At 54.2% G+C, this 22,592-nt stretch overlaps 3 protein-coding genes across 7 annotated transcripts in view; 2 read left to right on the plus strand and 1 right to left on the minus strand.

Annotated features, from left to right (window-relative positions):
* Nucleotides 1-16,952, plus strand: part of Lmtk2 (lemur tyrosine kinase 2) — a 74,113-nt gene extending 57,161 nt beyond the window's left edge. Inside the window, exons 10-14 of one of the 2 annotated variants that reach the window (XM_020173866.2) lie at nucleotides 3,250-3,399; nucleotides 4,678-7,579; nucleotides 12,714-12,846; nucleotides 13,015-13,257; nucleotides 13,920-16,952. In XM_020173866.2, the coding sequence (XP_020029455.2) occupies nucleotides 3,250-3,399; nucleotides 4,678-7,579; nucleotides 12,714-12,846; nucleotides 13,015-13,257; nucleotides 13,920-13,948 (3,457 nt within the window). In that variant the 3' untranslated portion in view covers nucleotides 13,949-16,952. The remainder of the gene's footprint in view (nucleotides 1-3,249; nucleotides 3,400-4,677; nucleotides 7,580-12,713; nucleotides 12,847-13,014; nucleotides 13,258-13,919) is intronic. The other variant, XM_074075522.1, reaches the window with a different exon arrangement.
* Nucleotides 16,953-17,498: 546 nt separating this feature from the next.
* Bhlha15 (basic helix-loop-helix family member a15) lies at nucleotides 17,499-21,238 on the plus strand. Its single transcript, XM_074075526.1, has 2 exons — nucleotides 17,499-17,583; nucleotides 18,223-21,238. Exon 2 carries the CDS (start codon nucleotides 18,245-18,247, stop codon nucleotides 18,797-18,799), a length of 555 nt encoding a protein of 184 aa, XP_073931627.1. The 5' UTR covers nucleotides 17,499-17,583; nucleotides 18,223-18,244; the 3' UTR covers nucleotides 18,800-21,238.
* Tecpr1 (tectonin beta-propeller repeat containing 1) overlaps nucleotides 21,237-22,592 on the minus strand; it is a 29,460-nt gene continuing 28,104 nt past the window's right edge. For 3 of the 4 annotated variants that reach the window (XM_074075524.1, XM_074075523.1, XM_074075525.1), the window contains one exon: nucleotides 21,237-22,590. In XM_074075524.1, coding sequence (XP_073931625.1) covers nucleotides 22,495-22,590 — 96 coding nt within the window. In that variant the 3' untranslated portion in view covers nucleotides 21,237-22,494. The remainder of the gene's footprint in view (nucleotides 22,591-22,592) is intronic. The other variant, XR_012448759.1, reaches the window with a different exon arrangement.

Genomic DNA, 22,592 nt, shown 5'->3' on the forward strand with positions numbered 1-22,592 from the left:
TACCACATGCATACACAGTTGTGTCACTGTGGGCATTTTAACTTTTTCTTTCACCCTACAAGACATTAAATTTGTTTAACATGGGTGTTTGTTTAGATTTATCTATGTAACAAAACACTTTCCTTTTTTTATGTCCCTCTAAAGATTGTCCTCCTCCTTTCATTAGTAGGGGTCTGCTGGTGACAGGCTGCTTTTGTAGGTCAGAACATACTTGACTTGTCCCTGTTGGGACGCGTTTGTGCTGGATAACAGGTCCTCTCAGCACTTGACGCCACCACTGCACTGCAGTGGCTTCTGGCTTCTTGTTGCCTTAGGGAAGTCCGCTGTCAGTCTGCCTGAGCTCTGAGAAGGTAACTGACCTTTCCCTCTGCCTCCTGTTAAAATCCCTGTCACTGTAATGTCTGTGAGTGTGGATTTGCGTTTCTTGGCTTGGAATTTATCTGGTTTTCCAAATCTATAGCTTGGTGCTGTTCAGTAGTTCATTAGTTACCCTTTAAACGTTGTCTCTGTCCTGCGTTTTGTCCTGCGGAAGTGTGGTTGAGCACGTGGCTCTCGCTTCTTGCTCTGTCTTCTGTCATTTCATCCCTCTGTGTTCTGTCTTTGGATTCTCTGGGCCACGTTCTAAGTACTTTCAGACCTGTGTGCCGGCCAGAGCCTCTCTTTTTAAAAATTCTCTCTTCAGTTGTGTGCATCTTCAGTGAAAACTCAATGCTAAGTTTTGTAGTTCAGGTTTTGGTTTTTATAGTTGGATCATGATGTCCAGTGACTGAAGTCTTGATCCTCCTGGGTCTTGATGGCGCCTTGTTTCTGCTCCTTGGAAACGTAGACAGAGACACAGCCCCGCAGAGGACCTGGGTTTGCTCCTGCTGGCACCTGGGTGTCCTGCCTCACACCAGGTCTGCCACTTGGCCAGTGCTTTGCAGTCACATTTGGTTTTTTTTTTTTTTTTTTTTTTTGTGGTAGTGGGACTCAGGACATTCACCTCAAGCCACTCTGCCAGCCCTTTTTTGTGATGAGTTTTTTTCGAGATAGGGTCTTGGGAATTATTTGCCTGAGCTGGCTTTCATCCTCGATCCTCCTGATCTGTGCTGGGATTACAGGTATGAGCCACCGGCTCCTGGCTCAGTTTGAGGTTTTTTTGGATCACTGAAATGATGTGACTCTAGACCACAAATCCAGGTAAAGACCATCTCTGCAGCTCCCTTGCAGACACACCACACACACACACACACACTCTCTCTCTCTCTCTCTCTCTCTCTCTCTCTCTCTCTCTCACTCACTCTCTTCCTCCCTCTCTTCCTCCCTCTCTCCCTGCCCTCATGCCATGACAGCCTCATGCCATGGAAGGAGGGTTTATTCCTGCCTTTAAGGGGTCACTTTGAGAGACCCCTTACTTTGGGCAGGCCCAGGGCTTCAGTCTGACCCACGCTGGCACCCCCAAAGCCTTGGAAACCACAGACAGAAGCCTAGAGCTTCAGCAGATGCCCACAGTCGAGGTTGCTTCCATTTCTGTGTACTACTTGGATCTGTGAGTGCAGGACCTTGCCCTGGAAATTCCTGCATTCTCCCCACTCCTGGATGCCTTTACGAAGATGCTTTCTGTGCTTCCCTCAGTGTTTTTATTGTACCACAGTTGTGTTCCCCGAGACTGCCAGCCTTCAATCCTGACAGTGGGAGCAATTGCTGGTGGCTGTGCTGGTCCTGCCAGGAGCAGAAGCCACACTGCTCATACCAGAGTGAATGAGAAGGACCTTGCACACAGTTTGGGGTGGAGATCAGGGAGAGCTACAGGGAGCTTTTCTTTCCATAAGAAGGAGGCTCAATGGTGCTAGTGGAGCTGGGAAGCCATTGCTTCCTGCCCTGTAAAGGGGGTAGTGGCAGCCTGAGGGAGTTTGGCTTTGCAGTGGGCCTTACTGGGAAAGGGGGAAGTGAGGAAAAGTAGGGATTTGGAGAAACTGACGCAGATAGACAGGTTTGCTCACGGTCTAACCAGGCTTGTGGTGGTACAACTCACTTTGCCATTAGAACAGCTTTTGGCTTTCAGTGTTTCACGTGAGTTTCTTTTCCAGTTAAATTTTGAATCTTCCAGGGTCATTGACTGCACCTTAAACTCCTTTTGCGCACACTGCTCATCCACCCTAACAGTGGTGTTCCTGGGAGGGCACACTGCTTCTGGACTGGATTGGGAGGTTTGGGCCCTTCTGTTCCTTGGACAGAAAGGATCTCTCAACTCAGATACTGAATATGCTGATGGTTTTCAATCTTGTCAAAGCAACGTAAGAAAATTTAAACTTGTATTGCCTAATGTCAAGTGAACTTCTCAGTGCTGTTATTACTCAAGCATCCAGTAGGTGACACCCACAACAGCCCACAAACCAGTGACACCCAGATTTGCAGAGTCACAGGACTAGGGAGTTATCCTCGTGTGGATCCTAAGTGTGAGCATGTGGTCCAAAGCTTCCCAGAGGACACGTGTATCACCATATAAGATAGTAGGAGGGAGGAGGGGGTAAGAAAAGGGCGTCATTGGACCTGAGCATCTGCACTGGGGCTTGAGAGCAAGTTGGGCAGGACTGAGAAGGGACGTCCCACTGGGTGACACAGACTAGAGACCTCTTGTGGTACCAGACCACTGGCAAACCCTGGTGTAGTACTGCGAAATAAGCAAAGCACGTGCAGCCTGGTGGGAGGGGACATGTGCTCGAGTGGTTTCTTCAAGATGCTGTCTGCTGGTCACAAATGTTGCAGGTGACATTTTCTCTACCTCAGAACTCAGGACATAAACTGTCTCCAGCTATTTTGCCAAGTTCTTAAAACATTCTAATGACTTTTCAACTAATTCTTGAATTTTTATAGTCAACAGTGTTAGGACTCAGCCCTTTAGTCAGACCTGTCAGCTGCCTGGCATTTTTTTGCATGGCCCAAACCTCCTAGAGTAGTTGTGTAATAAATGTAAGAAGGCGTTGTCGTCGTCCTCCCTTTTTATTTATGTGTGTCTGTTTTCAGCCGCAGTGGGGTTTGAACTCGGTGCTTCCACTTGCTAGATAAGCGTCTGTCACCCGAACCACACCCTTAGTTGAGTGGAAATGCCCCTTTTTGCTCTTTCAATGTTGATAAGTGGTTTGGGAGCTGTTTTATCATATTAGCTGTTTCGTTACTGATGGCTTACTCAGTGTGTGCCTTTGTCCTGAAATGACTGACTGTGCAAATGCAAAGCAGAGAGAAGTAAGCAGTCTCTGTTCCCCACAGGTCACTGGGCGTGACACTCTGGGAGCTCTTTGACAATGCTGCCCAGCCGTACGCAGACCTTTCGGACCTGGATGTTCTTAATCAGGTCATCAGAGAGAGGGACACGAAGCTGCCAAAGCCCCGGCTGGAGCAGTCCTACTCCGACAGATGGTCAGTAGCTTCTCGGCGTGCTGGCTTCAGAGACGGGACCACCAGAAAGCAGGCCGTTACTTATTGCATTACTCATGGCCAATTTTAGGAGAAACGTCTTTTTAAAATTGTATCTTTGAAAAACTTAAATAACGAGTAGGAATTTATGGTTTACATGAGAGAAACATGGATAATTTAAAAAATTATGATCAGATTGGTAATGGGAACGAATTTACACAACGCTTACTGACGTGAAACCTGTCTGTTTACTCGGTAGTCTTTGGACCGGTTCTTGCTCCATTTCCACCTAGGGTCAGACTGCTATCTACACCGTTGGGTGCCCAGTGTTGGCATCTTGGAAGTTTGGCTGCCCTGTATTTAGGCAGTGCTTGCCTCCCTAAGTTCTAGAACTGTTCCTCTCACGACACCTTGACATATTCTCTGAGAACTTCACACTGTCAAGTCGCCTTTGTCTTCTGCTTCTGGCTGTAGTGTAGCTTGTTGCAGTAGTCAGCAGCCCGTCAAAAAGCCAGCTTCCGTCACCCTCTCCAGCTCCTTATGTAATCATAGATGCATTTCCTACTAAAGAGTTATGTGCAGAGGAGAGCGTGGCAGAACCATTGCCGGGTTCAGTGGCCTAATTAATCCTGGATACTTGGGAGGTAGATTTAGGAGGGTCATGGCATGAGGCCAGCTCAAGGAAAAAAGTTCGCGATCTTTGCTCCCATTTCCTGCATGGGGGACAGGAAATACAGATAAGTCCTTGCTGAAACTTCAAAAAAAAAAGCTAGTAAGCCCCTATCTCAAAAACAAGCTGGGCATGGTGGCTCACACCTATAATCCTAGCTACTCAGGAGGTGGAGGTGGAGGTAGGAAGGTCTCAGTCTAAGGCCAGCTCTATGCCAAAGCACAAGACCCTATCTAGAAAATAAGCTAAAGCAAAAAGGGCTGGGCGAGGCTCAAGCGATGGAGCACTTACCTAGCAAGTGTGAGGCCCTGAGTTCAAACCCCACTACCACCAAAAAAAGTAAGATAAGAAAATGAGAAAGAAATTCAGTAGCCAAGTCATTGCATGAACACCGGAGAACAAATTACCAAGCAAACGAATTGCAGTTGGATACTGTAGAAAAATGGGCCAAATGTGACATTTCTCATATTTCCCCTTTCCCCACACTGTCACCATGAACTGTCATGGCCTTCAGGTCGTGCTTGTGGTGAGAAGTTTTGGGTGCTGTTGTCTCTGGAGTAAAATCTGTCTTACTTTATTAGTGTTCTACTAACTCCCTGTTGTGTGCTCAGGTATGAAGTGTTGCAGTTCTGCTGGCTGTCGCCAGACAAGAGGCCAGCTGCGGAAGATGTGCACAGGCTGCTGACCTACCTGCGGACGCAGAGTCAGCGCGTCTCAGAAGTGGATTTCGAGCAGCAGTGGAATGCGCTCAAGCCAAGCGCCAACAGCACTTCAAGTAGCGCTGCCTTCCCAATCCTCGACCACTTTGCCAGGGACCGGCTGGGTCGTGAGATGGAAGAGATCCTCACGGTGACCGAGACAAGTCAGGGGCTGAGCTTCGAGTACATCTGGGAGGCCGCCAAGCACGACCATTTTGATGAGGGCTGCCGCGGCCACCCAGACGAAGGCTTGTCCTATTCCAGCATGTTCTTCCCAGTTGAAGTATTCGAGAGTTCCCTTTCGGATTCTGGGCCAGGAAAGCAGGATGACAGTGGCCAAGATGTCCCACTGCAGGTCCCCGGAGTGGTTCCTGTGTTTGATGCCCACAACCTTTCTGTTGGAAGCGACTATTATATCCAGTTAGAGGAGAAAAGTGGGAGCAACCTGGAGCTAGATTATCCCCCGGTCCTGCTCACAACGGAGATGGGAGATCCTGAGAGGGTGGGAGCCGAGGTGCTCCAGGGGAGTGCCCCCAGGCACCTGGAGCTGGAGGAGCCCAGCACAGATGAGGATTTCTTCCAGAGTGGCACGGACCCCAAGGAGGCTGGTGGAGCTGAGGACTTGCCTATAACCAGTGGCCCGGAGAGCCCTTTCAATAGCATATTCAGTGATCTCGACAAAGTGGAGGATTTGCCCGGTCACCAAAAAATATTCGACTTAATGGAGCTAAATGGACTTCAAGCCGACTTCAGGCCAGCCATCTTAAGTTCAAGTTTAGATGACCCCAAAGACACTTGTCACTCTGACAAAGAAAAGCCCCATAAGCTTTTTGAGCATGCGCCTGTCTGCTTATCAGAAAGCCTTCTGCCCCAAGACCACCTTGATCCATTGAACGTTCAAGAGCTGTCTGATAACTTCCTATTCCTTCGCGAGAGAAACTTGCTGATGGGCTCACTCTCTCGCAAGGAGCCCGTAGACAATCTTCAGACAGAACTGAGGAACGCTGGCTTCATTGGGGCCGTAGTAGAGATGGCACGGACGGACTTTCTGGACGCCGAGCGTGCGCCCAGTGCAGCGGGCTCTCCTGCCTCACAGAGCGGATGCGCCAAGGGCCAAGCTGCAGGTGTCACGGTCAAGGGTGATGTTTGGAGCACCTCGGTGCAGTCTTCCCCGAAAGTGCAGGTACCTCCTACCTCACTCTTAGCAGAAGAAACACCTCCTGCTGAACCCCCAGACTCAATTCTGAGGCCAGAGGCAACCAAGTCCATGAGCTTAGATGTCAGCATCCCCGAGGACTGCCTCTGTCAGGACCTGAGGCCAGATGCCGTTACCACCCCAACTGAAATTCCCTCCACGGATGCCAAAACCCGCGGCGGGGACGACAGTCCCCCAGACTGGGCTTGCCAAAGTGAGGAGGCCTTGAGACCGAGCAAAAGGGACTCTGCTCCCGTGGGTGATGCTTTCATGGGTCAGGGGAGCACAGGGAGTGGTCTTCCAGAATTGACGCAGAACTTAAAAAATCAGCCGCTTCCAGAGGAACATCATGGCAGCAGTCTGCTGGAGAAAAGCATGGATGCCGTGGAGACTTTAAACCAGCTCAGTTGTAAAGATGCCACAAAAGACGTGGGCTTGGCGTCTGCCCTGTCCTCAGACTCTACGAGCCAGGACAGCCTCTTGGAGGACAGCTTGTCCCCAGCCCTCCCCACCCCCGAGCAGTCACTGGAGACCCCGGACTCCATGGACTCCGTGGACGTCCATGAGGTGCTGCTGGAGTCGCTGGGCTCCCACGCCTCTCAGAAACTCCTGCCCCCCGATAAGCCAGCAGACAGCGGCTACGAGACGGAGAACCTGGAGTCCCCTGAGTGGACCCTGCACCCCACCCCCGAGGGCCCTTCAGACTCAGCCTCGGCTGCGGCAGGGGACGGTGGGCATAGCAGTGTGCCTCCCAACCCAGTCATTGTCATCTCAGATGCAGGTGACGGCCACAGAGGTGCAGATGGCACCCCACAGACCTTTATCCCCGGCACTCAGAGTTCATATCGAGACTCTGCCTACTTCTCAGACAATGACTCAGAGCCAGATAAAAAGCCTGAAGAGGTCCCTGGAACCTCAGCATTGGCAGAGGGCCAGCCCCTGCCCAAGCCAGGCACCCTGGAGGAAGGCCCTGATGCCAAAGACAGCTGCCTGGAGACTCAGCAGAGCCAGCCCGATCCAGGTTGCCCATCTGCTTTACCAAATTCCAGTCACCTGGAATTAGAGGAAGCGTTGGAGTCAGCGGTGGCTGACAATTTCAGACAGTCGCAAGCTGTGGAGGATGAGGCCGGCAGCACCTTGGTCTTGGTGAACTCGGAGCTCAGCAGTGGTGATGACTTGGAGACCCACGAGGATCACCCTTGCACCCTCGCCTCCACGGGGACTAACACCAATGAGCTCCTCGCCTACACCGGCTCCGCGGTGGACAAGTCCTCGTCTGGCCACACCGAGGCTCCCAGGCTAAAGGAGCCAGATATCGAGGGAAAGTACCTGGGCAAGCTTGGGGTGTCTGGGATGCTCGACCTCTCTGAGGACGGGATGGATGCTGACGAGGAAGACGAAAACAGTGATGACTCGGACGATGACCTGCGGGCCTTCAACCTGCACAGCCTCAGCTCCGAGTCGGAGGACGACACAGAGCACGCAGTGCCCGTGATCCTCAGCAATGCTGACGACAGCCGGCATCTGCGGAGCCTGTTGAAGCCCGTGGCCGCTGACTGGAGGAAGGAGAAGAAGGCAGTAACCTTCTTTGATGATGTCACAGTCTACCTGTTTGACCAGGTATCTGTTCCCTTCAGAGTGCTGACAGCACATGCTGACAGAGAATGTGGTCTGGCCATAGTGCTGTCATTTGAGGCGGCAGCCACTGACTAGACAGAGTGACGGGAGTTGGTTACAGTTCAGTTCCCAGAACAGGGAATTAATTCATCCTCAGTTGAGGGAAGGAGATAGGATGCCCTTCTACTGAAATCAGTCCCTCTGCAGACCACGTGACAGCGGTGCAGCCCAAACTGTCACTCTTGCAGCCCCTGAGGGTGTGACGCATGGACAGCAAGACCCCTGTGGCCTTTCTGCTCCAACCTCTGCCTTGTCCCTTTTACCTGCTTCGGAAGAGCCTGTGTAGTGTGCTCTGCTCAGCAGGCACAGTCTTGGGCTCCTTGAAAAATGGAACTGCAGGGGGCTGGTGGCTCATGTCTGTAATCTGAGCTACTCAGGAGGCAGAGATCAGGGGAATCAACATTCAAAGCCAGCCCGGGCAGATAGTTCACGAGACCCTGTCTCAAAAATACCCAACACAAAAAAGGCCTGGTTGAGTGGTTCAAGGTGTAGATCCTAAGTTCAAAGCCCAGTACTACACACACACAAAAAAAGAAAAGAAAAATGATCAACTTATAACTAGAGCATTTTTTTAAAGTTTTTTTTTTTTTGGTGGGACTAGGGTTTGAACTCGGAGCTTTGCACTTACAAAGCAGTTGCTCCACCACTTGAGCCACACCTGCAGTCCCTTTTACTTTTGATATTTTGGAGATGGGGTCTTGAGAACTGTTTGCCTGGGCTGGCCTTGAAACATGATCCTCCAGATCTCAGCCTCCCAAATATCGAGGATTACATTTTTTTTTTTTTTTGGCATTGCTGAGGATTGAACCCGGCACGTGTGTCTAGCTATTTCCCCAGCCCTTGGTTTTTTGAGACAGGGTCTCCCTATTGTAGCCTAGGCTTGCCTTGAACTCCGAATCCTTCTGCCTCTGCCTTCTGAGTGCTTGGAACACAAGCATGAACCACAGCACCCAGCACTGAATTTGCTTCTAGAGTCAGCTGGGTTGTCATTAAGCTCTGTCCCACCACATTCCAGATGGCGCAGGGTCCTTGGCATCTCTGTCATGTTGCTTCCCTCCCCTTTTTGCTTAGTCTCCGAGCCAAACCCTTGGCAGCCTCTGGACCTGTGTGAAGCACTGTCTCCCTCTTGGGCCCACAGTGGAGGCCTTCAAGGCCCTGTTCCCCCTCTTCCTTTGGGAGCTGCATCTTCCTTTCTGTTGCATGTTACTTTATACTGTGGTCATTTTTGCTCTTCTGATGTTTCTTAAAAGCTCGTCAAACCCTATGCATTTGAACTACAACGTGTTGGAGAGAGGTGGATGGTTAAGGCGGCAAACCAGCTTCCTGAATCTGAGTCTGCAGGAGGGCAGGAAACTGGCTCCCTCTGCTCCTTCCCTGGTGGTTCTCTCTCACTTCTGATCTCCAGGGTCACCTGTGCGCCAGGGAGCCCAGGAGACTGGGTGCTCTTTCCTACTGAGAGGAGAAGGGAAGGAATTGAGACGAGGCGGGACGGAATTGCAGGGTCTGTTTTGTGTAGTTGGTTTGGGTTTTTGTGGGACTTTTGGCACTGCCTTTGGCTTGTGTGTTGGGAATGATGGCCTCAGGAAATGGGAAAGAGAAGTGTTTTCTCCTCTGAATTTCTGGAAGAGATTGCACGCATTTGTTGTCTTTCTTGGTTTATTGTTTTTGGATGTACTTAACCTTTTCTCTTTTTTTTTCCCCCCTAGATTTTTAAGGTAAAAGCTTGGAATTTGAGCCTTTCTTCTTGTCTAAGTTCTTAACTGCTATGAATCCACCTCTGTGTAGCACCTTAGCTGTATCCCACAAATTTTCATTTGTTGTGTTTTCATTTTCATGGAGTTCAGATTTTTTTTCTAGTGTTCTTTACCATTCCTCTTTGACTCATGAATTATTTATAAGCATATTGTTTAATTTCTTAGGGTTGGAGATTTTCTTGTCTCCAACATTGACTTCTGGTCTAATTCCATTGTGCTCAGAGAAAATGTTTTGAGTGGTTTCAGCTCTTCATTTGTGGATGCGGTCTGTCTTAGTGCATCACACACACACCTCAGTAAGGTACATTCTGGTTTTGGTGGGTGATTATTGATCTGCAAGTGTCAGATCTAGTTTCTTGATAGTACTGTTCAGTTCTTCTGTGTTGCCGCAAGTTTTTTCTCTTAGAGAAAATCATTGATGTCTGGTGTAATGGGAGTTCTGTCCATTTTTCTGTGTTTCTGTCAGTTTGGGCTTCTGTTAGGTGCAGGCAGGTACATTTGTTAGGATGACTGTGTCTTGGTGAATTGGCCTTTCTGTCATTCTGTGATACCACTCATTTCTTTTTTCTGATATTCATGTACCAGTCTGGCTTCTTGGTGAGTGTTAGTGTGCTGGGTCTTTTTACCCGTGTATTTTTGATCTGTCTGCATCACATTTGATGTGAGTTTAATTTTTAGTTCATTTAAGTTTATTTTTAATTGAAACATAAAAGCAAAAAATTGTACAGATCTGGGCACCCCGTGATGTTTGGATCATGCATATGTTGTGTAATGTTTAAGTCAGGGTAAAGGTCTACCTACTCAAACCTGCACAATTTCTCTACCAGGAGAAATGGTAGAGATGGGACTGCGTCTGCAGTCCTCCCATCTTGCTCTGCAGTGTTCGAGTTATCGGTGTCACAGTTGCCTTGCTATGCAGCTGGGCACCGCCTTGCACTTAGTGCATCCATCAGCCTTTCCCTGTCCACCCCTCCCCAAAGAGGGCAGGGGAGGGTTGTTTGTAAAATCTCTTCTGAAAGTGCGCCTCGAATGAATGGTGCTTTTAGACCACTTCCATGAGCAGGGTGACACGTGCCATTTTGTTCTGTGCTTCTGCTGCTTCTCCTCTGTCCTTCCTTTTGTGTGACTGAGCAACAGTTGTTGGGTTGCATTTCAGGCGACCTGTTGTCTTCACTGCGTATCTGCTCCTTGCCGTAGTCAGGAGAACGGTTGCTCTGGGTTTCATTGTGCATACTTCACCCACAGCCTGCTGGGGGCACATGCTTTACTTCCCACTGCCCAGGCCACTGCCCTCCCTCCTGTCCTGACGTCATCTGTGTGTCACACCCACACCCATTAAAACCCACCTGGCAGGGCAGTGTGTATCACTTTGAATCATCAAGCATATTTGCAGAACCTCGAGAAGCCAGACGGTTCATACTCACCCAGGGAGTCACGCTCCTGTTCCTTTTTCTTAATCAGGGCCGGGATCCCCCCTGTGTTGTTTCCTTTCCAGCAGGAGAGGTTTGTTCAGCTTGTCTCTTTCCTTCTCATCTTTTTTTTTTCCCCTAAATCCACTGACCAAAAATTCTTTTCATCTCTCTTCATCTCACCCTGTCTCCTGAACAATATTTTCTCTGAATATAGAGTTCTGAGGTGACAGTTCTTTTCTTCCAGCATTTAAAAAATGTCACTTCCAGCTGGGGGTGTAGCTCAGTGGCAGAGGATTTGCCCTGCTGGGTTGCATCAGACAGACCTGCCAGATGAAGAAGTGTCGCTGCCTCCCGGCCTTCAGTTTCTCACGAGAAGTTTGTGGTTGCTTGGGTCTTTGTCCCCTGTAAGAATATCTTCTCTCTAGCTGCTTTCAGGACATTTCGTCTTCAGCGTGATGTGTCCGGGTGGGTGTGGGTTTCTGTGTGCTTACCCATTCAGGTCCGCAGAGGGCTGGGATCTGTTGCTGTCTCACCACCCTGGAGAGTGTTCAGCCGGCATTTCTTCCATGGCTTCCTCTCCTAGAACACCTCCGTAGGCCTTCTGGTGTCACCCACAGGTGCTCTGCTCCTTTCATTCCCTTGACATTTTCCTTGATGCTGGCTGGATTAAATTCTACTCTATCTCAAGCTCACGGGTTCTCTCGCCATCGTCCAGTGACTTCTGGATTCCATTGGTCTGTTCTGAAATTAGCCTTCTGTCATTTCGTTTTATTCGGGTAGGAGCCTTTTTTTCTTTTTCAATGCTGGGGATGAACCCGGGGCCTCACCCATGCTGGGCGAGTCCTGTGTCACTGAGCCACACCTCCAGGCCCAGCACTTTTTAGTCTTTTTCCACATAATTCAAACTCCTGTGTCCTCTTGGCTTTGTGCCTGTTGTCATTTCCTGTGAGTTGAGGTTTTCTGGTTCCTTGGCCACTGGGTACTGTGTACTCGTGTAGTATCACAGGAGTCTGTGTCAGTGTTCAAGTTTGTGGAGCTTGTGGCTATTTTTGTCTCCCACGTGTCCCCCAGCTGGGTTCAGTCCACAAGCTGCACTCAGCTTTCTGGAGGCTGTGGTTTCACTGGTGTTAGTTCCCCTTTGAGGCCTCTGTCCCCCACCACCACCTCACAGGAGCCCTGTGTGGCTTCCCCTGAAGTTCAATTTTCAGAGCTTTGGTGCCTTGTGTGGAGTCATGTCAAGGGTAGGCCAGGAGCTTCTCAGCAGCTTTCCTGAGCCCCTGTGACCCCAGTTCCCAAGGCCTCCCCTGCTAAACCTCCACCCAGAGTCAGGCTTTGATTCCCACACTGTGCGGCACACCAGGCAGTGGAAGACAGAGAACAGAACCCAAGTCCCCTCGGCCGCCAGGGCAGAGGACGCTTCACTTCCCTCAGGATCTCAGGCCCTGGGCATCTAGGATCTCATGAGGATGCAGGGTCTGAACAGGGACAAAGCAAGAAAGGAACCTGGGGTCTCCTGCACTCTCTCAGCTTCAGAACCCCCTTACTCTCCTGGACCAGAACCAGAGACTTCCCCTGGGGCTCTGTAGGCCCAGACCAGAGCTGTCACAGGGAACTTGGCTCGTTGGGTGGTGTTTCCTTCTCACGTGTCCTCCACAGGTGAGGAAGCTGCATGCAGAGGGAGAGAGGCAGGATGTCTGTCGGTCCACCCAACCAGCACCAGAACCAGCCTGTTTTAAGACATGTACCTTGGACAAAGTGTGTCTCTGTTCGTTTCTTTAAAAACCAAAAAAAGGTGCCTCATAGTGCAGTTGATGGGCCTGACACACCTGCCAGCCCATGTGTGTCACTGTGTCACACCAGTGGCTTTATGGGAGCAGGCTGACTGACGGGACTTCCTGCTTGGCTTTCCAGGAGACCCCGACCAAAGAGCTGGGACCCTGTGGAGGAGACGCGCATGGCCCCGGGCCCAGCAGCCCCGCTGTGCCCTCAGGCTCGCCCTACCTGAGCAGGTGCATGAACTCTGAGAGCTCCACAGATGAAGAAGGTACCCACCTCAGTGACCCACCTGAATGAAGGGACTCAGAGGCCTGGAGGCTGGGCTGGGAGGAGGGCATCGCCTGTTACTTAAAATGCCCGCCTCCAGGGCAGCACACCTGTGCCCAGCCCTCCCGGCCTTATCGTGGAGTGATAACAGGCGGGTGTCTGCTTGCAGGTGGCGGCTTTGAGTGGGATGATGACTTCTCCCCAGACCCTTTCATGTCCAGGGCCACAAGCAGTCTCCTGGGCACCCAGCCGGCTCTTCAAGCCTCCAAGTACTTCTCCCCACCGCCCCCCACCCGGAGCACCGAGCAGAGCTGGGCACATGCGTCACCCTGCTCCCGCTTCTCCATCTCCCCCGCCAACATCGCCAGCTTCTCCCTCACGCACCTCACCGACTCGGACATGGAGCAAGGAGGTGAGAGGCGCCCTCGGGAGTGGGGGCAGCTGCGGTGTTGAGCTGACGCTGTTATTCTTTGGTGTAGATTTTACATCTGTTATAGAACGCAGTGTTAACAGTGTGCTTGGCCACGACCCTGCTTGTAGGGTCACTGGAGGGCACGTGACCGATTTGTCCTTATGGCCTGGCTCTGCCTCATCTCCTCCTCCTGTCCCCCTTTTGCTGCTGACCCTCCTCCACCACTGTCCCTTCTGAGGCCCTTGCTACTTGGCCCCTGCCTGGGCCGCTGGAGTCACGCCAGGGGCTGACTCGTGTTGATTTTGCCATTAGGCCCTGGTCTCAGGTGATAGCCAAGGGCCTGGGGGACCGGCAGGCAGCATCTGAGCACATGGGCCCTTCTCCCGCACCTAGACTGGAAGATAAAAATGTGCGATCAGGCACACTGTTCTATTTGAAGTTTACAGATCAAATATAAAGGGAAAACATGAAGAGTTCTCGCCGTGTTTGCACGGCTGCCCTTGTGCCCAGCCATCTGCCAGGGCAGCCGTGTGGGCTGTACCCCTAGTGTGGCCATGGGAGCTGTGCAGCTGTGCGTGGGGCCATGGGCCCCAGCTGTGCTTCCCACCCCACAGTGCTCAGATACAAGAGTAACTGCTGTGTCCTGTCACCCTCCTCCACAGGCAGCAGTGAAGACGGAGAAAAGGACTAGGTAGCCCCGGTGCTATCCTGTGTGAGCCCAAGCAGCAGCGTCTCTCCCCGGTGGCTGATGGGAGACTGTGAGGACGACTCGAGGTGAAGGGGAGTCATTGCCATGCCAGGCAGCTGACCTCCCTGTGGCCGCACCCTCTCCATCTGTCCCTCACACACTTGAAGTGCCCATGTGCTGGGAGCCCTGTGCACCAGGGTGGTGTCCTCTGGTCTGGGCACAGGTGGCACAGAGCAGGCCCTGGAGATGGTCACCAGTGAGTCATATTTATTGTTTTGAAAGCCGTGACTACTTGCTGTCTGAATTGCACTGTGGACAAGCCTTCCAGGAGTCCCGAGTGTCCAGTCGTGAGCCACTCGAGGAAACCGTGCCAGTGGTAGTGGAGCCAGTGCTGCTGAAACCTGGACATTTTTCCTGTCTGCATGGTACTTGTGACGACTGGTGTTCAGCACATACGGGACTTTTGGAAATCCCCAGCCTGGATCTTAGTGGTTTACCTTTCCTGTAGGAAATATTTTTGAAAAGTCTGACAATGCTGCTGTTCCCTTGACTGACTCCCGTGTATGTCTCCTCCGGAAGAGGGTCCCCACAGCAGACGCACTTCCCTGAGGGGCTTAAGGCCCTGCAGCCTCTCGTGTGACTCTCTCTCTCTGCCCTCATCTGGTCAAGAACAACAGGTGTACCCCAAAGCTTGGCTCCCTGTTGCAGGGCTCAGGGTACCCTTCCTTACCCTCTTCAAAGGCCAGGCTACAGTACTTCTTGTGAGTCTGCCCTCCAAGAAGATGGGGCCTCCGAGGCCCCCGTGTCCCCACAGAGGGCCCCTGCCATCAAGGCCAGTTTATCCCCCTAAGCTGTCACTGAGTCGAGCTCTTGAAGCTCTCCAGAGCAGGACTTGCCCCTTGGAACCACTCCAGGTTTCAGCCAGGTGTGGCCAGTCTCTGTAACCCAGGCGATGACTATCCTGCAGCTGGGAGAAGGGGAACATGGAGCCATGGCAGAGCCCTGGCAGCCAGCATACCCTCCTGCTTGTCCCCAACATGGCCCTGGCTCCTCTGCATGGCCTGCCTTCCCTTGTGCATTCAGCACTGAGCTCTCCTGCTCTGAAAGGGCCCGAGTGGCCCCTGGGCGCCTTCGCCTGTTGCTGGCGGGGTCAGATGCCCACACAGCTGGCGTTGCTCTGCTCCATGGGCGGTCAGTCAGAGCAGGGCACCGTGCCACTGGGCCCTCACTCGGCTTCCACACTGAATATTTTCCGGTGCTGAACCGCTTTCCAGCCTCAGCAGACACTGGGATGACTTCCAGCCCTTTCTGGGGCCACCATGCTGTCAGAGGGGACTTGGGTCCTGGTGCACACGTGGGCATTGGCTGGAGTTTACACAGAAAATTGTGACCTCCATCATGAGTTTGGATTCACTCCACGGGGTTTTTATACTAAGCAATAATTTCTCAAAGCAGCACACGTCAGAGCATATCCCCATGTCCCTCATCCCACAGAGCTGCTGGATCTCGGGACAGTGGCGTGTGTATTTAAAAACAGGGCATTTGAAGGTGATTTTGCCAAAACTGTCAGAATTCTAAATTTCTTGCTGTGGAACTTCCTGAATTTTTTTGACTTTTTAGCTCTATCTTCCAGTTGTAGTTGAGAGATGAGTCGATCTCACCTGTGGTTTTTTTTTGTTGTTGTTTTTATTTATTTAAGGCAGCATCTCCTGTGATCCCAGGCTGGAATGAAACACCCAGTCCTCTTTTCACCTGTGTTTTTAAGAGACAGCTCAGACTTCGGTCCCACTATTGAGCAGCCTCCCAGGACTCAGAGCCTCCCAGAACTCACAGCCTCCGGGCATGGCCCGCCCAGGAAATGTCCATGAATATTTGGGGCTGTGTATTTTTCACCATATTATGGAGATTTTAACATTGTTCCCATTTTTATTTAAGTCTGTATCGGTCTCATAATTGCCAAAAACAAAGCATTTTATACATGGGGGATCTTCCTGTGGCCACGAATGGAAGGGAAGACTTTATATTTCTGATGAAGACGTGAGCCAGCGGGTTCTTTTGAGATCTCAAGCAATACAGAAAGTTTAGATTCAGACTTCAGGCCGCTTTCAAAATGTCAGCGTTTACTCGTAGATGAGTTAGGAGCGCTGGGTTTGCCAGTCGTTCCTAGTAAATCACGGGACGGGATAAACCACTGTTGTCTCCAGACGGAGGGGGCCATTCCTGCTTCACAGCCATGTTTCCGGTCTGCTTTGTACAAATAATGCAATTTTCACTTCCTTCCTAGCTGGATCCTGATTTTTGGGATATCAAATGACTGTCATAAGCCAGAAAGAACGTGCTGGAAGCTCTCCTCCTGAGACTAGGACTGAGTCTGGGCTGGAAGCTCGTCTTACGGTGGAAAGAGCCCTAAGCAGAGCCGCGCACGGCTCCCAGGCGGTTTTCATCACAGGCCTGACTGGCTCCAGGCGATGGTCTGTGGGACAAGGCTGTGTGTCTTGCTGCCCTAAAACCCTTCCAGAACCTTCCTCTTCTTTGTACTTCCCATCGGGTATCTGCACAAGGAATGACCTGCGTGTCCATCCGAGGGCCGCCTTACTCTGCCCGCCGGGTGTCGGGGCCTCTGTGCAGCCCCCGGGCACTTGGGTTCTGGGAAACCATGTCCTGAGTGGGAGTGGGCTGTCACCGGCCTTGACTGTGACAGAGAGCACTCCTGCAAGTAAATCCGTTCCGGACGTTGGGACGTTGACAGTATTGCGTCCCCAACAGCTGGTGACAGGCCGTTGAGCTGTGGACAGGACGGGGACTGGGTCGGGGCCACTGCAGATCCGTCCAGACACAATGGGAGAGGCCCCGGCAGCAGACAGCTAAGGAGCTTTTGTCTAATTGTGTGCGTTTTTAAACTGTACCATTTCTACTGTACATTGATGCATAGTGTGATTCGATGAATTGCTTGTAATTTAAAACTATTTAATATTCAAAATAAATACTTATATATTTATAAACTGTCGCCGTGTGTGTCTTGCGATTTTTCCAAGGGCGGGGGTGCTGGCCGTGTCCCTCGGTCTCCCGCCGCGGTGCCCAGCGGGTGGGGTCTCCAGGGCCCGCGATGCCTCGCGCAGTTCCGTTCAGGTCCAGTCACCCGGCTTCCACGGGCCCCCAAGCCCCTCAGGTCACAGGCGCCACCGCAGCAAGTGGACGATGTCCCATGCAGACACCCCAGAGGCCTTGTGGGGCCCCATCCGCCCTTTAGCAGGCGGGGACACTGAGGCAGGAGGCGTCCAGGACGGCGGGGGGCGGCTTGTCACCCAGCTGCCCCGGAGCTCGGGACCTGAGCCCGCCCCCGGCCGGACCCCTGCGGAGGGCTGCGGCGCTGCTTGGGGATGGCAGCTGCCTCGAACATTCTTGTCACAGCGGCTCTTGCGACTTCCGAGCCTTAACCGCAAGGCCAGGTGCGGCCCGGGGCTCCCCTCCCCCACCCCATCTCCGCGTCCCGGGAGGGGCGGGGCCGCCGCCCGCCGCAGGTGCGGCACCGCCCCCGGCTCATTTGCATACGGCCGCGGCCCCGCCCGGGGCGGCTAAAGCTACGTGTCCTTGTCCCCCGTGGGCAGGCTCTGCGCGTGCAGCCGCGGATCCCGCAGGTAACCGGGGTCGAGGGTCCGGGGTGGGGCGGGGAGGGGACCCGGACGCAGGAGCAGGTGGCGGCTGGCGGGAAACCCGGCCCAGGCGGTGGCCACAGGGAGCTGCTCCCTTCACGCCCCACGCAGGCGCCATCCACGTGGGGGAACTGGGGACTGCTGGGCCCAGCTCTGGCCACTGCGAACCTCTGACCTGCCCCACGGCCCCGTGTCCACATTGCTTCTGGTCCCCATGTTGTCCCTGTGTGTCACATGCAGTGGGGCAGGACAGTGAGCCTGCTGTCCACCTGCTGTCCAGTGTCACCTGCCTGTTCTTGGGGCAGGCAGGATTGGGACATATCTCTGGGTGATCTGAGTGTCAAAGGTCACCTAAGTAGGGGTCACTCAAGGGAGTGAGGGCCATGGAACCAGAGAAGGACCCTGGGGTCACTGACAGCCACCCTGTGGGGAGAGGCTGGAGAATGTAGAAAGGTTTGGGGGGCCGTGTGACATCAAGCTGAGGGCTCAGTGTGTCAAAGGAAAGGACCCTAGGGACACCATGCACCAAGTGGTCACCTGCCATTGGCTTCTGATGGGACAGCCACCCTGGGTGTCACTGACCATGCCGAGTGACCACAGGGTGGTCTGTGTTCTGGATTTCAGTGCTAAGGGCCACTTCAGAGCCATGAAGACCAAGAACCAGCCTCCCCGGCGGCGGACGCCACTGCAGGACACCGAGGCCAGCCTGGGGGAGCGGACGCTCGACGTGTCCCAGCAGGGCTCGGGGCCAGAGTTGTCCAAGGGTCTTCGGAGCAGGACGACCCGAGCTGCAGGGACGCGGGCTGAGGCCGGGCGACGGAGACAGGGCCCCGGGGGCCGGAGGGACAACAGTGTCCAGAGGCGACTGGAGAGCAACGAGCGGGAGCGTCAGAGGATGCACAAGCTCAACAATGCCTTCCAGGCCCTGCGCGAGGCCATCCCGCACGTGCGTGCCGACAAGAAACTCTCCAAGATCGAGACCCTCACGCTGGCCAAGAACTACATCAAGTCCCTGACCGCCACCATCCTGACCATGTCCAGCAGCCGCTTCCCAGACCCCGCTCCGGGCTCCAAGCTCTACCAGCATTACCACCAGCAGCAGCAAGCCACCGGCGGCGCGCTCGGGGACACTGAGGCCCAGCCTCAGGGCCACCTGCAGCGGTACTCCACACAGATCCATAGCTTCCGAGAGGGCAGCTAGCGCCCGGCCCTGGGATGGGGTGGCAGTGGTGGCCCAGCCTGCTCATCCCAGCCCCGGTCCCTCTGTGCCACAAGTCCCCACAGCGGTGGTGGCCACGGATGGTCCACAGAGCTGCAGCCCCAGGAACTCCATCTTCCCTGACAGCTCAGCTCAGCCACCAGCCTGGTCCCCCCGCACCTCCCCAGGGGACAAGCATGGGGTCTGGTCATGACAGCTTAAGGCCCAAACCCTGGAGTAAGTCCTGGGTCCTGTTCTGTCACCGAGTCTGGAGGACTCTGTGGGTGTGGGAAAACCCTCGCCTTCCTAACTCAATTCTCTCCGCCTGCAGTGGTGTGGGGCTCCCTCCCGGGCAAGGGAAGGTTCCAGAAAAAAGGTTTAATTGCAAGTTTTCTGCTGCTGCTGAGAACAAGGCCCCGGAGGGACCGTCTTCCATTCTGTGTCATTGGGCTACAATGGGAGCCTGGGCTCAACCTCCTGGTCTGGAGTAAACTGAGGCCTGGAGCAAGCAGGGCTAAGCCCAGGCCCCGCAGGCAATGTGACAGAGCCAAGATGGCGGGTCCTCCCGCTGAAAGGACTTTACATTCTTCCTAAAGGGGCCTGGGGGGCAGCCTGGCTTCCTCCCTCCTCCCAAGTGGAGGACCAGGGAGGAAGCAGCGCCCCAGGGCTGCACCTGACTGGGAGGATCTGAGTGGGGCCCTGGGGTCTGCAGCCCTAGTGTTACGGAGCAGGGCCACAGATGGAACGGGACACAGGGCAGGGTGTCCCTGGGAGACGGTCCCAGCCTCCCACCCCAGCTTCTCCTTGTCATCATTGCTCGAATGTGGGGTCACTGTTTATTTGGCACAGGTGACCCCACATGGTGGCCTTTGGATGTTCTTGGTTCCTGTTGGGGCCCTTTGGGACTTTCTGCAAGGTAAGGTGGAACCTGGGGTGGCAGGCACTCCCCTCCCCCACCTGGTGCTGCTCCCTAATGAGAGGGACTGGGGTGGCTTGGCAGCCCTGCTGCCTTGGGCCCAGCTTCCTTCTGCTGGGTCCTTCCTGTCCCACTGGCTCTGCCGGACTTGGCCACTTTGCTGTCAACTCTTGCTGGCATCTCTCCTTCTCTGCACTTGTCCCTGTGCCCAGAGCTCTCTGGGGGCTAGGCTGTTCCTGAGGTGCTGGGGGTGGGGGGCCTAGCTGGGCCAGGAGTGTGGCCTGTCCCTAGTTTGTGGCCTTACCCTCCTTAAGCTTGGGGGGCATGGCACTAGATGCTGAAGGCACCGCAGGGCTTGGGTGTCACCCCTGGCTACAAGAAGGGCAGCAGGTTGCACCCCAAGGAGCAGGTGTTAGCCACGCAGTCCTCTGGAAGGAGGAAGGAAGTCCTGGGCATGCTGGTGTCATCTCAGAGAGACCTGATCGTGTGCCCTTCCTGCCAGTCCCAGAGGCCTGGTCTGGTCCTTCCACCCCAGCTGTTCTTTGTCCTGGCTCAGACGGGGATTCTGGGCCTTCCTGGAAGATCCATGGGGCGGCCACTGTGGAGGGTCCGATGTCAGGGAACCCAGCAAGGTTTGGCACAACTCCAAGCTGAGGTCAAAGCCCAGGTGTCTGTCACAGTGGGAGACCTGCCCAGAGGGGACCCAAGATGGCAGAGGCCTCTACCCACCAAAAGCCATCGGGGCTGCCTGCCAAGCAGCTCCTGTTTCCGGGGCTCAGTGTCTCCCTTTACTTGATGAATGCATGGATATCCTGGGCCCACTGCATACAGTTGGGAGGGTGGGGGGCAGAGCCTCTGTCCTGCCTGACAGCTGGCCACAGCCCAGGGGGGTCTCTGCCTTACAGGACGACAGCCTTTTGGCTGGCTCTTTGTGCCCTCAGCTGGCACCTGTGGCCCCAGAGGGTGACCAGGGCTCAGCTGTCCAGTCCTCCTCCACCTGTGGCCATTCATGCCCCTTGGTTACAGCTCAAAGGACCCTCAGAGGTCCCAGTCCCACTTAGGCTGCTGAATGTCAGGCGAGGTGAGGGGACAGGTCTGAGGCTGGTCAGTGTGGCCTGCTGCTGCTCTCTTTTCATCCTTGTCCTGGACTCCATGCCCAGACTGGACTGCTGTCCTGCAGGGAGGTCCTGACAGACCGTGGGGACACAGTTTGCTTGAGTCCCTGGACAAGTTGGGCACAGCCACCCACCTGCTCTGAGCACAGGTCACTGAGCCAGGGAGCTCCCAGGCAAGGGTCCCTCAGGACTGGGACTTCTGTCTGGGACACAGACTGGGGTCCCACTCCATGTTTCTTAAATGACCCAAATTTGCCCTCACTTTTTCCTAATGGCCCCTTCAAAGCACTAATGAGACCAATGCTGTGTCATAAAACGAAGATAAGATTTCAAGACGATTGCTGCTTCCCCGCCACGGACGAGTGAACCGTCTTTTAATCGATGTATCAATAAAACATCACGCCACTGCTCCTCGGTGCGGTCTTTTATTGACAAGACAGTTCGGAAGTGCTGAACAAGTAAACAGTCGGTGCTCAGCAGCAAGAAGACACGCCACCCTGGAGAAAGGGTGGCGTGACACTCTCACGGGGCCTTGCTGAGAGCCACCTGCAGTGACGGTCACAGTTGTGGGGGACAGCGCATGCTGCCAATGAGAACCCTGACACCGGTGGACAGACAGGGACGGCCACCCACAGGGCCCCTCTGTGCCGACACTCCTTGTCCCGCCTCAGATCCCTGCAGGAGGGGCCCTGGAGGAGCCCCTTCTTAGAGCCAGCGTCAGGTGACAAACCCCGTACAGCCAAGCAGAACCCCTCCTGGCCACGGGACAGGCAGGAGCCTGGTGAACCCAGTTAGCCCACTCGTTCTGTCCCTGAATGAGCAGACACAGAGCTGCCTCTGGCCACCTTCTGGGGAGTGTCCAGATGTAGGAAGTAAAAGTGACGTCCCCCCCTCCCCCAGGGCACACAGAGAAGCCGCACCCACAGGAGCCAGGCCACCAGCCAAGCACTTGCTCTTGCTCTGCCTGGCCAGGCAGGACTCGCCTTGGGGCACAAGGTGCCTTCTGCCCTGCCCAGGCCACAGGATGGCTTGGGGCTCTGTCCACACCCTGCCCAACAGACACAGTCCTGTTTCCTGAGTGATCTTGTGGCCCTCAGGATGTCACCTGGTTCCACTGTGCCCCCTGGCCACCTGCGACATGATCTGAGGTACCAGGAGACTCTGTTGCTGCCGACGGTTTCTGATGGGGACCCTGTGCGATTCCACCTCCCAGGCCACCCCAGGAAAGGGTCCACCCCCAGCCACCTCAGACCCAGGCCGTTTCTTGTCTTTGGAGGAGGGGGTGGGCAGGGCCCAGATACAATTTGGGGCACCAGACTCAGGAGGGCTCCTCCCCATGGCGTCCCCGTGCCAGGGCACCTGCAGGGCTCTGATTCTAGTTCTGGGCCTGGAAGGGAGGAAGCAGAGGGGGAAGAGACAGGTGGCACAGGCTGGGCCTGAGGGACCAGGCCCAGGTGACTCTCCCTCACCTCCCCCCGGGGACTGGGAGACACATGGAGGACTGTCCACAGAGCTTCCAGTTTCTGCCACTGCCTCTTAAGTGGCCTTGGCCAGGCTCCCTTCTGACTTGGCTGGAGTGACACCCTGCTGCGCCCGCACCTCCGCACAAGATGGGCTCAGCCCGATCCTTCAAGCCCGAACCGTCCCAGCCTCCACGAGATGCGGCCTCAGCAGCAAACGGGGCCGTGGGCCTCCTGCTCCCGAGAGCTGCTCCGAGGGGCCCTGGTGGCGTTGGCCCGGACAGAAATGTGGTCCCAGCCTCCCT

This window comes from Castor canadensis, chromosome 6, assembly GCF_047511655.1.
Source record: "Castor canadensis chromosome 6, mCasCan1.hap1v2, whole genome shotgun sequence".
NCBI classification, from domain to species: Eukaryota; Metazoa; Chordata; class Mammalia; order Rodentia; family Castoridae; genus Castor; species Castor canadensis.

Coding starts and splice junctions, on each gene's coding strand:
- Bhlha15 (XM_074075526.1), top strand. CDS start 18,245: ATGAAGACCAAGAACCAGCCTCCCCGGCGGCGGACGCCACTGCAGGAC.